The following is a 15,645-nucleotide window of genomic DNA, read 5'->3' on the forward strand; positions in this document are numbered from 1 at the left end:
TTATTTTATTGTTGTTTATTTGTTTTTAACTGGGGTGAATTTATAGTATGTCTCTGTGTTGATGGGATTAAATAATAGAAAGGGAACATCAATGATGCAAAAAAATAAAAGGGAGAATTATTGTTAGAGCAATTTCCTTTAGTAGAGATAAGAACCAGTACACAGTGAAGGGATTGGAGAGAGGTAGGCAAAGTGCATCTATTGAAATAGAAGTGGAAGTACATTATGTGGGTTTAGACATAGGTGGGTGGTCAATATAGGACTGGGAACTAGAGGTTTGAGGAAAGAGGGGAAGGTACAAAATAGCCATGTGGAGTGTGAGAGAGTAAGCTAGAAATATGTAGAAGGCTCTCTAGGCTGTACTGATGGTCCATTTGAAGTTAGAGGGTCATGATTTTGAATTAAGACCAATCAAGATGTATTTAATTAACATGGAGATTTTTTCCAATAGTGTACAAAATAAATGATAAGACAAGGGCGTTGAGGCTGTGTGGAAGAGACTGATTATGATTGTCAATGAAATCTAAGCAAAGTAAGGGAGAAAATGAGGTGAGTGAGTGATAGTGACAAGATAGCAGAATGAACAACAACAACAAAACAGGGAATATAGATTAGACAATAGATAGCTAGATGGAATATTAACAGAAACATAGTTTTTAAGTTTGAATAACATATATGCGGGGGAGGGGGGTTAGTTATTGTACTCTTCTTTCTTACTTTAGTGTATATTTGAAAATGGCCATAATAAAAAGTTGGGTTTTTTTTAACTGATAAAATGGTTTGTGTGGTCAAAGATTTTTGGCACCGTGGTTCCAGAAGAAGTGAGTTAGAAAGAAAGGACATAGAGTCCAGAGAGTGATCTGAGGGAGCTTGAGAGGACAGAGTACAAGGAGGGGAATCCAGCCTTGTTAGTAACAGGGTCTAGGGGTATTACCAAGGGAGCTAAGGGACTAAGGGAAGGTGGAGGATCAGATCATTGCAAAAGAAGAGACCAAGGAACCCAGAGGTCAGGCCATTGTAATAATTATCCACATGGATAATAAAACACTAACAGCATGATAGTGAGCAGTGACATTAAAACCTTCAAAGAATGAGGGAGAGTGACTCAACAGAATAACTGAAAAAGCTGGTAGTTTTTAGAGGAGAAAGCACTTGAAAGTGAGGAAGACAAAGACCCACATTCACCCCATCATGACCCCCCACCAACCTAGAGGTACAAGGAATATGCAAGAGAAAACAGCTTCCACTTGGGAGAGCTGTGGAGAAGCAGTATCCTCAGGGGAGAGTTAGATATTAAGGGAGAAATTGTTCTACTAAAAATCTAAATTAGTTGGTTATTGCACCTGAATGTTAAATTGGGCTATCTACCTCCCGGCAGTGAAAGTTTCATAAAAGGATAAATGATAGGTTATGTAGTCCTTAGGATCTGACAAAGGAGGTATATAATTTCTTCAGAAGAGACCAACATTTTCAAAAATTCCCCTAGCAACTAGAACAAAGCAGGAAATATAATCAGATTATGATAAATGTTTGTTTAACCAAACTCATCAGACATGGAGGTTCATAGTGGACAATGTCCTTAATGGCACTTTTTGAAGATAAAAAGTTTATCTTAAACCCATAAAATAGGACGTGGTCATGAGTTTTCTATTGATCTTAGCTTTGAATCTGAGATGGTATTTTCAAAAGTGAAGCTAATTATAAAATTAGCTTTTAGCAATTCTTTTCCTATAGAGACTTGGACAGTATAAGGCACAGAAATAGTTAATAGTTTTTAGTATTCACTTTATTCTTTCCTTTTGAAGAGGAAAACCTGCCATTTAAAAACATGCAAAGCTAATTAAAGCTTTTCCACTATTTTATTATCTGAATGTAGTTGCAAATTCTGACTTAAAACTCTTATCAGGAGACTCAACATCCCTCCCTGAACAGCAAAGGAACATTCAATTAACACTTCAATACAAGTGTATTTTAAATAAAAATATACATTTTTGTTTATCTCATTCTTTACAAATGCAAATACCCTATTTTAAAATCCAAGCAGTGTTGCCTCTCTTTTATTCTTTGGGGAGACAAGTCCTTTCTTTATTTTACAGGGAAGACCTGAATTTTCTGAAGTTGTCACCAAGTTAGAAGAGTGTCTCTGCAACATTGAGGTAAGAAATTTAGCTTCTGAAATGTGTTCATTAAAAAAGTCCTGACTGTCCAAGGATGTGGGGGATGTAGGTAAGATGGTGCTTATGGAAACAGAGTGTGAGGGTCCATAACTCCGTTCTATGTCACCCTGTTAATTAGGCTCCTAGGGTGGAGCAGAACTGACTGCATCGAGGGGGACAAAGCAAATCCAGGGTGAATTGGGGGCCATTTCAACAACAATCAGGCAGGCAAATGGACACAGGCATACCCAGGTTAAAAAAAAATTGATATGTAGAAATTTGAAAATAATAACAAATATGTTAGAAGGTAATTATTTAAACTAATTTTTCTATATACATGTTCCTACATATAGTGACACTTAAGCTAAAATATTAAGCCATTGTTCATTTATGTTCAATGAGAAAAGGAAAAATTATCACTATAATTAGTGCATACATTAATTGGGAGGCATTGCTTTTATGCTACACATATATTGCACAAAGTGAAATATGTTGGTAATCAGGTTAATGGAATTTTCTTCCCTTAATATCAAGGAGCTGCTTGGTTTAATTTTCTCTATAATTGCCTCAATTTTCTATACACCTGGTAAGGAGATAGCATTTGAAAATAGGCAAGGAAGTAAAACATGAGCACTAATTCAAAAATAATATATTCCCAAATGCAAATGAGAGTTATAGACGAGGGGAATGAGCATCACACATACAGGCCTGCACATATACGCACATTCGGAGAGAAGGGGCATGAGGTGGGGGAAACAGCATCAACCTGAGATTGCACAACTAGATCTCAAAGTGGAACTAGTCAAAGAATGTTTTCTTCCCCTCCACCCACACAAAAATCTCAACATAGTCACTGGAATCTAGGCTAGTGGAAAAGGTTTTCTGGTCTACAATTGCTGCCTGCTGTGATCTGCAGTGATGACTCTTGCTCATGACTCCTTCCTGGATCCTCTAAAGAGGTAGCCTTTTATGTAGAAGGAAACTTCAGTCTTTGGGCATAAAACATCCTTTCCCTTTTTCCTCAGTCCTGAAACATACCATGTGGGGAGAAGTTATATATTTCGTGGGGCTGCAGATGCCCCACCAACAAAAGCATCAGCCAGAGGCCTTGGTTGTTGAGAGATGCGTTTAAGACTTGATTTCCAAGTAGTCTCTCACTTTGAACCTTTATGTTTGAAATATGGTTACTTCAAGCCTGGGGATATATCCAATTAGATCATAGGCTAGATTCCAGAAACAGGGACAATACTAAGATCTGCTAAATTAGCTTGTCTTGTTATATTGACCAAGCCTCTTAGCACAACCTCCTCTGGTGGAGAAGATGAATAATTATGGACAATATGCAGAGAGAATTGGCTGGCCTGGGTTACACTAATTAATGGACCATAATCAGCTTTAAGGGGCTTGATGTATGGAAGTTTCATAGGGTTTTATCCTCTCTACTCTTCAACATTTTAGTCAGTGGTTTAGACCAAGGGCAAGAAGGCACTGCTCATCAGATCTTCACTTAAAATAAAGTTGAGAGAGACATCTCTGTTCTGAGATGGCCAAAGGAAATAAGACCTAGTTATGTCCTTTTAAAAGGATAATTAAAACTGGGACAAAAACTTTAGAAAAGAGAGATCAAAGTGGTGAACAGATTGAAAATCATGTATTTGAGAACCAATTAAAGGAAGCAGGGATGCTTGTCCCAGAGAAGAAAAAATTAGGATGAGCCCAACAGCTGTCTTTAAGTATCTGAAGAACTATCATATGGCAAAGGGATTGGCCTTGTTTTCTTTGGGCCAACATATGGATATGAAGTGCAAAAGTAGATTTGGTTTATTTTGAGAAAGAGCTTTCTAATGGTTAGAGCTGTCCTAAGATAAAGAAATCTGGAAGCAGTGAGTTCCTCATCACTGGAGGTTTCCGTCAGCCTACCAAGCTGACTTCAAAATGATACACAGAAGAAATTTGATCATTGAAGAGTTTGAAGGTTTGTTTCAACACCGACATCACATGATTCTCAGAGCTTTACTTAGAAATGTCTTGGCTACTATGAAGAGCCTAGAATTTATATATGTTATTTTTTAAAACCAAAGTCTACCATCTACATGTCTTGTGAAATTATAATGACAATAGCACCAATGTTCTCAGCTGGGTTAGGTAGAATGAAAAAACAGCAAGGTTGTAAAAAACTCAAGAAAACTACTCTCCTATTTTTCCTCTTATCTTTCTCATTTTCTTTCCTCATACTTTTCTATTTTCTAGTTATGCTTAACTATTTGTAACTATTTTTAAAAAGTCTTTCACAACTCTATTTGGTCCTCATACTTATCAGACAGTATTCTTCATTTTATAAAATGGACACATTCTTGGAAAAGTGTAAATCCATTTTATGCAAAGGGAATAATTTTATGTAAAAGTAATCATTTTAAGCTACAATTTAAAGGACTCTGCCATGAATCTTATCACCATTGAAAAAAAATGTAGAAAATCTTTTAACCATTAAATAATAACCTTTTAAATATCTATTTCATGAATCTGTTTTGAGCCTACTCTGTTTTCTGAAAAATGAGCATACATTTAATGGGCCAGCTCTCAATATAGAACTAGGTCACAAAAGTAAAGTAAGCTAGCCAGATGTTGCCATCAGAGGCCGAAAGGAAAAGCCAGAAGCAAGCTGAGAGGAATAGAAATTAAAATATGAGAAATCCTAGAATAGAAGGTTAAAATAAAGCCATATTCTATCCTATGCCTTTAAGCCTGTTGGATTTATTAAATAATTGAAACTGCTCCTCCTTCACTCAGCTGATGTCTCCTGCATCGAGTAACAGCAGTGGGTCTCTCTCACCTTCCTCTTCTTCTGATTGCCTGGTGAGCAAAGGAGGACCTGGCCGGAGCCATGTGGCAGCCTTAAGGAGTCGTTTTGAATTGGAATATGCTCTAAATGCAAGGTCTTATGCCGCCTGGTCCCAAAGGTAAGGGGTAATCTAAGCAACAGTCTGAGAGGCAAGTCGGATTCCGGAATCTCATCAGGATAGTCACCCAATTTAATTAGTATCAGGGGGGATTCACCACCCTTGTGGCAAACTTTGAAAGAGGAATTTTTGAGCCCATTTCTTTAATAATATTATGGCCAAAAATAAATAAAAAATTATTATCTATTAGTTTAGGTTCTCTAAGTTTCAAGTAACAGCAATTAACTCTAGCTTAAGCAAGAATTGTCTAGCTACAGCAACAAAGGAAAGTTATTAAAAATATTCTGGGGTTATCTTACAGAATCCAATGAAGAATTCTTTATGCAGGAAATAAGAAACAGTTTTGCAGATCTGAGCACCGAAAGGTCAACATTCTAGAATTAACCTCATGGCCCAGCAATTCCACTCCTAGGTATATACCCATTAGAATTGAGGACAAATACTTGTATTCAAATGTTTATAGCAGCACTAGACACAATAGCCAAAAGATGGAAACAACACATCCATCCATCACCAGATGAACAGATAAACAAAATGTGGTATCCATACAATAGAATATTATTCAGCCAAAACTCAAGGATATATAACCATAGCATTTATTTCTTGCTTTGTGTCTGTGGGCTGGTTTTAGATGGGCTTTACTGTGAGCTGAAGGTTGAATTCAGGTCTGCTCCTCCATCTCTCCTCCTCTTTGGACCAGCACATACCTGAGGCATGTTCTTTTCATGGGCACACACTAGGAACTCAAGGGGACAAACCCAAATTCACATGCACATTTAAAGCCTTTGTTCAGTTTGTATCCTATGACTTTCCATTGACAAGTCACATAGCTGAGTCCAGCATCAACAGGGAGAGAAAATATACTCAACCTCTAGTCAAACTAGAGTCTAGTGGGTAGAACTGCAAAGGCATGTGGCAAAGGGCATATATACAAAAAGCAAAATAAATTAGGAACAAATGCAGTCTGCCATAAGAGAGAATGTGATTGGCCCTTTTTGGATATAATGGCCACCTCTGGTCTAAGCAAATGTGGTTGAAGTGGAGGTATGGTCATATTTCATGAATATAAACATGGTGGCCAGGGACCCTTGTTCTGGATGGGGAGCAGAAGAGGCGATCACTGTGAGCCCAACAAATACCCTAGAAAGTGTGCACTACAACCCATGGAAAATCAGAAAAGACTGGCTTGAAATCTGTTCTTCCACATGAACTCCAGAGCATTTACACATGATCTGTTACCCATGTGCACTCACACACACTGTCATCAGAGTACAGATATTTATCATTAAGGTGGAGAAAGATTAGCAAGGACCTGACACCATCTACAAAGAGCTACTGTTGCCTTTTTAGCCACAGTTGTTATATTCCTGGTCTAACGAAAGAATTGTAGCTGCAGCTTTGAAGAGATGAGAATCTGAATCATGAAGCCTTTAATCTAGGAATGTCATGAGATTAAGTATCAGCAAGTTTGATTGAAAACCGGGCAAACTGAACACAAGGCTTTATTGGATTCCAGTCTCTCACATAATTTCATAAGGGGCTCACAGGCCAAGATTAGATTAGTTTCAGTCACAATATCATCCTCTAGTTCCATCTGATCTTCTTATTCTTTGCTTGTGGTTTTAAAATTAATCCTTTGAACAGTCAGATTTTGATATTTCCAAAGCACAGTCAGTTGAGGTCTGTCTGCTTGAGGCAGAGGTTAAGAGGATGGGCAGTAGAATCAGACACATCTGAGGTTCAGGCTTAACCATACCATTTACCAGCTCAGTGACCTTGGCCAAAGTTACCTACCAGCTCTTAGGATTGTTATTGGGAGAGGCAGTGCTGTCACAGGGGTCAGTGATTGATGGAAAGATACCAGAAGACCGAAGCAAAGGATACAAGTTCCTATAATACAAGCAAGTCAAACAACTTATAGTTCTTAGACAGCTATACAGCATGGGAGACACAGTAACACTCCCAATTGGGTGAGTTTGGGATAGAGGGAACACAGCTTCTCTGACCTTCAAGAACCCAGAGAGGTCTACCACTCTTCATAAAACTGCTTGAATGGGGTGGGGAAAACCCATTACATTTTTTAAGATGCAGCTTCTGATAGTCTCATAAGGTATTCTATACCCTTCTTCATGACTGTTATGGAACTGTGTTTGTCTGTCTACTTGATTCAAATTTCTCTAACAACCTGGTATATTCTAAGCATTTGCTGTGAGTGTGCATGGAAGATCAGTTTGCTAGTTGTACCTTCCCTATAGCAAGCTCAGTCTTCAGACTGCTTGCAATTAACTACAGAATAGGTAAAGCATTTACTAGTAGCTAAAATGTAAGATTCACCAAGATAAGAATATCTGTTTTATGCATAACTATATCCCTAGCACCTTGCAGTGTGATTGGCATAAAGCCAATATGTAATAAATGTTAAATTTTATAAAGAATTGGATAAATTGTCTCCATAAATCATAATTATTACTAATTTGGGGTATAATCAGTGAACAAGCTTTAACTGTTTTCTCTATTTGTTTCATTTAAGTGGCTATCACTATTGAGCATCTACTGCATGTTGGGTACTATTTTACGGCAAACACTTTGAATAATCATCTAAGTGAGCCCTAGGGAGTAAAGTATTCCAATTTTTATAGCTGAGGAAGTTGAGGCTTAGAAAGGGTAAGCAACTTTCCTAAGGTTATGGAGGCAGAGTGGGAATTCTCACCCAGGACTCTCCTATGCTTTCAGAATTTCTCTGGTACAGAAGGTGGCACTTTGCAGATACTTGATATATTTTACCAGTACTTATATCTGCTAGACTTCTTCCAGTTTCTTCTGGAAATGGGTCAGAGAAAGAATTCAGCTACTCCTCCCACGCCTGCCTTTTCAGCTTGTGTATATGAAAGACAGAGCAAGTGAGACAAGAGATCAATAGGTTCTTAAAGTCAAAGAGCCTGAGGATGCAGGAACTGATGAACTAGCTCCAGCAGAGTCAGGAGTTTAACAGCCTGGAAGACAGTGGCTCTCAGCTTTGGCTTTACATTAGAATCCCTGGGGAGCTTTTACAGGCACCAATGCCCACGGCCAATTAAACCAGAATCCATGGGGGTGACACCCAGGCACCAGAATCTTTTAAATTTCCCAGGTGATTCCAATATACATCTGAGTATGAGACGCACGCGAGGAGAGAATGCTACACTGCTAGCCTGCCAGTCACTCTGTGGGAAGGGGATGCAACTGATAGAATAAATGGAAGAGGAAAGTGGGAGCCCAGGTGAAACAGCAGCTGGGACCAAAGGAGAACATTGTGAAGGCTGATTACCCGGTGGTCTCTCCCAAAAGTCCTTGCAATGTACTAGTAACCTCTGATCTAAGAGGCATTCTAACTATTCATTAAAATCACACAAAGCGTAATTTTTAGCCTGGCATCATGCTTTAAAAAAATGAGGACAAGATTTGGCCTGGAGTTCTCACTAATGTATGTTCCCAGTTTCGGGTCTCAGAGCCTTCAACACTTATCTTTAAAATGGTATATTTATGTATTACAACTTTGGTTATGAAGTTTGCAGCCTATAACTTTATAATTCTTTATTTGATGGGGGTTTTGGTTGTTTGTTTGCGTATTTGTTTTTAGTGGTGATTATTTTCCTTTATAAAATAAATGTCAAGATGGGAAATGTATCAGATATTTGCTCCACAGGTAATAGGAATTCAGTAATTCTGATCCAGCAAGTCTGGCTCAGTGGATAGAGCATCAGCCTGTGGACTGAGGGTCCCAGGTTTGATTCCGGTCAAGGGCATTTACCTCGGTTGCAGGTTCCTGGCCCTGGTCAGAGTCATGCAGGAGGCAACCAATCGATGTGTCTCTCTCACATTGGTGTTTCTCTCTGTCTTTCCCTCTCCCTTCGACTCTCTCTAAAAATCAATGGAAAAAATATCCTCAGGTGAGGATTAAAAAAAAAAAAAAAAGGAATTCAGTCATTCTTACTGAAATGACAAATTGGTGAAATCTGAGATTGAGGAAGGCATGCCTGAAGTTCTGCCTCTTTTAAGATATTTTGTGTCTCTAGATATATTTGGAAAACTAAGCATGTGGCACTTGCTCCTCCCACAGGGTCTGAAATCTCCCATCTTGTAGATGGATTATATCATGTAAATTTAGAAATGGCAAAGTGATGCACAACCTTTCAGATGCGAAAACCAATTAGTGTTTGTGTGGGGCTGGGGCTCTGAGAATAGAATGCTATGACCTAGTTAGCTGTCCAGGAGAAGAAAACCAGAGATGCGGAGTTGGGAACTGTAAAACACATACATTTGGAATTAATTTCTCACATTACAAAAGGGCCCATCAAAGGGTTCCTTTAAATAGAAACCTTGCATAGTGCACTTAAAATTCAATTCAACTTACAAAAGTTGAATATGAGTTATAAAATTTTAATGTACACACAGTGTTTCTGGAACACAGCAAATGAGTAAGATGATAGCATCATGAAACTGATGTTCCTAGAAGGAATGATAAAAGAAAAAAAAAAACAGTCATGAGAGGATCGGGTCCATTTGCTGTTGTGGAGCAGATATTTATCCAATAAAAACCAGTAGTGTCTCCTCCTTATCGCCGAAGGTCAGATACTCCTCTTTTTAATACCGCCTCTCCTCTGTGCTATTTTGTACTGAAACTTCCCTCTGCCTCCTTAAATGTTCTCTTTTCTTCCAAACCCTCCTTCATCTCAAATTTATTTCTCTTGCCAGCTCATCACAATCAAGTTTCAGCACCATGTTCATGATCTCTGTAAACTCCACCCACCTTGTTTCTCCCTTCTTGAGTTTTCTTGTGATTTCATGGCTTCAACTCTGTCCTGGTTTTCTGTCTCTCTCTCTCTCCCACCTCCCTCCCTCTAACACACACACACACACACACACACACACACACACACACACAAACATACACACATCCAATTACACACAGTTAACCCCCAGATATGTCCAACCATGACTGGTCTGCTTCCTTTGTAAAGTCTCTAATTCCTCTCCCCTTCCAGCTTCCCCATGTCCTAATCCACTTACCCCTCTACTGCCAACATATTCTTACTTCTATAGAACTAAAGTATGCAATTACCCTACTTTAAAACCATCAATAATTCTCCATTGCCTCTAAAACTTAAGTGCAGGTGTCTCTTCCTGGAAGCCAAAAGGGTCAATGATACACGTTTCCATTTTAACTCCCACGGAGCATCATACATTCCACTGGTGCTAGACAGAGAGGGATACAGTCACTCCTCAAATGCATTCTAGGATTTGGGAAACATGTGAGGCATTTTTGGTAGTCCCAAAGACTAGGAAGGTGCTAGTGATGCTTAGTGGCCCTGAAGACAGAGTGTTGAACTTCTACAATGTTTTGGACAATTCTATAAAATAAAGACTTTCCTGCACAAAATTACAATAGAATCCCTGGTGACATCCATTATAGGCAAACTAAAAGTTCTACCATTTTCCATTCAGGTCCTATGTTTTACCTAGTGTCAGCCTATTCCTTTATTCTAATTTTAAATCTTAATCCCCTCTCTACCTCACCAAAATAGTAATCAGCCTTCAGTATTAGCTCAATCAGCTTAATCATAGGGAGCTATTTCTGGGGCTACCTCATCTCCGCCCAGGCTTTTCCAAGGGCCACAGCACTTTGTGCCACTTTATGCACTTACATTATTTTGTTTTATATTGTAACTAGAGGCCCGGTGCACGAAATCCGTGCACTGGGGAGGGTGTCCCTCAGCCCAGCTTGCACCCTCTCTAATAAGGGACCCCTCCGGGGATGTCCAACTGCAGGTTTAGGCCCGATCCCTGTGGAATTGGGCCTAAACCTGCAGTTGGACATCCCTCTCACAATCCGGGACTGCTGGCTCCTAACCGCTCACCTACCTGCCTGATTGCCCCCTAACTGCTCCCTTGCTGGCCTGATTGCCCCCTAACTGCTCCTCTTCAGGCCTGATTGCCCCCAAATACCCTCCCCTGCTGGCCTGATCACCCCCAAAGCTTTTATTAGTATAGATATGACCCTGCACAGAAAATTTTACTAACCCTGCTTTACAATAAGGGCTTGACGATTGAATCATTAGGACCAGACACCAAGATTTCCTTTCTTTGAATAGTGGAGGGAATACTTATCTTGTCTTTAAGTTGCCAGAAATTAAAATGAGATAATGACTTAGAAAAGTATAAAAGCACCACATAAAGACAACTGTCTTTTTAATGAAGTGGCAAAATGAAAAACACTTTTTATTCTCCCCTTCCTTCCTTTACAGCTTTTATTTAAACTTTGAAATTTATAAAAATTTCACTCCAATTTTCATTTCTTTACATTCAACATTATTTTGTATTGGTTTCAGGTTTTATATTAGTTACAGAATAGTGGTTAGACAATCATATACTTTACAAAGTGTTCCCCGATATTTCTAGTACCCACCTGGCATCATACCATCATTACAACACTATTGACTATATTCCCTATTTAAGTGGCAATGGGTTTACAGGTTCCTTTCAGTCTTTCTTTTGTGTTGCTCGTCCTTCCTTTCCTTTCTCACTTCTTCCCTCATTTTCTTTATATAGTATCTCAATTGGCCATCAAAGCTCAGTAAGGCACTAAGTGGACACGTTTCATCCATTTTACAGACCAGGAAACTGAGGCCAATTCCAGTTGGCTGTGGAACTTGACTCAGCACACAGGAAGCCCTCAGAGCCATGCTCTTTGCGCTTCCTAAGGGGCAGCCGCCCAGCAAACAGAACAAACCTTCCAGTCATGCTTCCAAGCCTCTTTCTCAAGCACCTCTTCATTGCGGATGTTCCACATTCTTTCCTCTCCCCATCCCCTGCCCCCCATTCTTTACTGCCCCCCCTTCTCCGGAGCAGGTGGAAGGCTTCCCACTCACTGCCTAGGCATGCTCTGCCATGGGACAGGGCACCCCGGGCTTGCTTTTGGGTCAAGACAGGAGCAGGAGTCACTGCCTCTGAAGTGTGAAGGCCACCTGAGCAAGGCCCATTAGCACTGGGAGCTTCTCTGAATCACATCAGTCAGTCCAGTACCCTGCAGTGCGGCACCCCTCCACTGAGGTGGCACCACCCCTCAACCCTCGCCTCAGGGGTGAGGGTCCTTGCCCCTCTGCTAGGAGTTCTTCCATGCCCCTTGATCCCTGGCTGGGCCCACCCATGTCTTGGGGGCACTGCAGAACCTCTGTCTCTCTGCAGATGAGGCAGATCCCTGCCCTAGGTCTCCACGCAGCTATGAATCTGTGGCCAGAGGCCTGATCTGGGTCTCAGCAACCCCATGCATGCAATGTTCCCAGGGACCCCAGGAGCAGCTGGGCGGGTCCCGCCTCACCTCCCCAGGGTGCCGATCTCCCCGGGGACCCCCGGAAGCGGCTGGGCAGGCCCGACCACGCCCCCCCCCGGGGCGGCGATCTCCCTAGGGACCCCCGGAATTAAGAGGACTGGGCGCTGCCATCTTGATCTTTTCAACAGCCGGATAGGCCACCCTGAGTCCCGCCCCCCAGCCTCCTGCTGGCCCAATCGTGGGCGTAGCAGAGTGATGGTTATTTGCATATTACCCTTTTATTAGGTAGGATAGGATTATTTTTAATTTCCCATTAACTCATAAATAATTTAAGGACAGAAATTTTCTTCTTTTCTGTTTTATTCAGGTGCCTACAATATCTTCTTTATAATTTAACTGTATGTAGTAAATATTAAATTTTTTTTGTTTATAATAAACTAGGAGAATCATTAGTTGGGCTATGCAAGTTTTTAACTCCTACAGTTCTGTCAATTTCAAATCTCTTTTTGTCCAAAAATAATGAACCACCAGCTAACTAAAGCTTCTTTCCACCCCACTTCCTCATCATTAGGGCATATTGTCCACCTATTTCTTTTTAATAAAGAAAAGTATAGAATGTGTGAGAAGAGAATTGACTGACATTCATTCTCAGTGGGGTTATACAAGGAGAGGTTGCTTTGAGTTGAGATAATTAAGAAAGAAGAGGCAGATGATGGAGATGTAGTTCAGATCTAAAGAGAGCAGGATGAAGAAGAAACATGAAGTAATGATTATGAATATTTTTTTCCTTTCTTCTTAAAAAGAATAGGCATTCCTTTCCCAACTGATCTGTAGTAGTAGTTCTTTCCTATATCAAGGGTCCACATTTAGGTAGCTCCATTTTCAGTTTTCTATTCTGTTGCATTGGGATATTTATTTACCCCTGTGCCAATAGTGCACAATTTAAATTGCAAGTCCTTTATCTGGTAGAATAGGTCTCATCCTGATTATTCTTGACCATTCTTGGTTTTTTCATCTTCCATATAAATTTTATAACCAGCTTGCATTTTCCACACACACACACAAAGGGTTTCGATTAGATATTTTAAAACTATAGATCATTATATAGATTATTTTATTGAATTTCCCTTTTCATGAACACAGCATATTTTGACATTTATTTAGATGTTCATTTACATATTTTAGTTAGATTTTATAATCTCTGTGAGGTTCTTATACACCTTTTGTCATATTGATTGTTATATTCATTGTGATTGCTGAAATAATTTGAATTCATTGTTACCATATTATTTTATTCTCTATATTTTCTTCTCATCTTATCTTTTTTTGTTTGTCTGTATTCTTTTGGATTACTTGAATATGCACTCCATTTTTCTATTCTTTAATGAGTACCCTAGAAACTTTAACACATTATTTAACACATTCTATATTCAGTATATTTGTTCTACTCCCAAACAAAAATGATATCTTAGAACATTTTAGTTGCACATCATTCCCTCCTGAATTTTATATTTCTGTCCTTACTTTAATCATGATTTTTAAAAATTCCACATCACAGATATTATTTACTTGTATTATACAGTTATGGTTTATTTAGACTGACCCATATTTACTATGTAATTAATAATTATGCTTACATTTCACACCTTCCTCCTAGATAATTTTCATTTTCTTAAAATGTATCTTTAAAAATTTATTTAACATAACTCTGTTAGAAGTAAACATTTGAGCCCTGGCAAGGTGGCTCAGTTGGTTGAAGCATCGTCCCATACACCAAAAAGGTTATGAGTTCGATTCATGATCAGGGCACATACCTAGGTTGCAGGTTCTATGCCTGTTTGGGGCATGTACAGGAGGCAACCAATGAATCAATGGATATTTTTCTCTCACATTGATGTTCTCTCTCTCTCTCTCTCTCTCTCTCTTTTTTTAAAAAATAGGTAAAAACATACCCTCTGGTGAGGAGGATTAAAAAAAGTAAACACATTTTTCCTCCTGTCATGAAATATATTTTATTTGATGTAGTATTTGAGGTGTTTAATTACTTCTGACTTGCACCTTCAAGATACATTCCACATGTTTCTGAATTGTTCTTATTAATATTTTACTTGAATTGGCATCTTTCATACATCCTGAATAATATTCAGCCACTACCTCTTCTAATATTTATTTACCCCATGTTCTTTATTCTCTATTTCTGGAAATCTAGAAGTATTTTAGATTTTCTTACTCTATTTTTCAAATTCATCAATGTCTTTTCTTTTATATTTATTTCCTACCCTATGCTTTCTGTATGCTCCTGGTAATTTTTCAAATCTATCTTCCAGTTCACATATACTCTCAGTAGCTAGATCTAATATGACTTCAATTTATTTCTAATTTCTATTTTTGGTAGAAGTTAAATTTTTTTGCAACTTCACTGGACAGTTTTGAAAATGTCTTATTTCCACGTGCTTTTAATTGCTTTTTTATTCACATATATTTATTTTATATTCTATATTTGAATATCTGATATTTCTAACCACTGCAGTCTTTATAAATCTAATTATTTAGTTTGTTGCTTCTGCTCATTCTTGCTCCTCATTTCATAATGTATTTAGAGATTTTTGTTTGTATTTTGAGCTCAAGTTCCTTCAAATTTTATCTCTGGCAACCCCACCTCCCCCTGCTAATTTGGTGTACATGATTTCATAAATAATTTGCTTTTGCTGATTATCTAGGGAAACTAGCCCCTCAGAAACACTTTAAAACTTCAACTTGGAGTCTTTTACAAAACATGTGTAGTAATGTTTTTGTTCTAAAACTTGTATCTGTGTGGGCTTATGGATCAAACTTCTCAGGATAAATATATTATTTCTAATTTTCTTGCCTTTTCTGGATCCAAGGATGAAGTAGACCACTTATCCTCTGCATCTCTGTGTTTAGAGTGGATTTAATTTTTCCTGGTTCACCCTGGGGTTGTGCTTTGAGAACTTTTGCTTTTTACTGGTATTTCTTATCTGACTGCCCACTTTACTTGGGCCCATGCTATGTTTCCCCATGTGGTCCAATAAAATTCAAGCCTTAGACCAACAAGACTCATTAGGAGAGCAACTTCAGAGCACTTAAACCCATCTGGAATTATCGTTTTAGCCAACCATTTTATTGGTATCTACACTGAACTGTAAACATCAGGAAGGCATGAACTTCTCTCCTTTTTGATGCTGTATCTCCAATACTA

General features: G+C 38.8%; 1 protein-coding gene across 1 annotated transcript in view; it reads left to right on the forward strand.

Annotated features, from left to right (window-relative positions):
* TNNI3K (TNNI3 interacting kinase) overlaps nucleotides 1–15,645 on the forward strand; it is a 308,489-nt gene that overhangs the window by 247,194 nt on the left and 45,650 nt on the right. The window contains exons 22-23 of the mRNA XM_028142435.2: nucleotides 2,097–2,156; nucleotides 4,947–5,116. Coding sequence (XP_027998236.2) covers nucleotides 2,097–2,156; nucleotides 4,947–5,116 — 230 coding nt within the window. The remainder of the gene's footprint in view (nucleotides 1–2,096; nucleotides 2,157–4,946; nucleotides 5,117–15,645) is intronic.

The sequence above is a fragment of the Eptesicus fuscus genome, chromosome 9, assembly GCF_027574615.1.
Source record: "Eptesicus fuscus isolate TK198812 chromosome 9, DD_ASM_mEF_20220401, whole genome shotgun sequence".
Taxonomy (NCBI): Eukaryota; Metazoa; Chordata; class Mammalia; order Chiroptera; family Vespertilionidae; genus Eptesicus; species Eptesicus fuscus.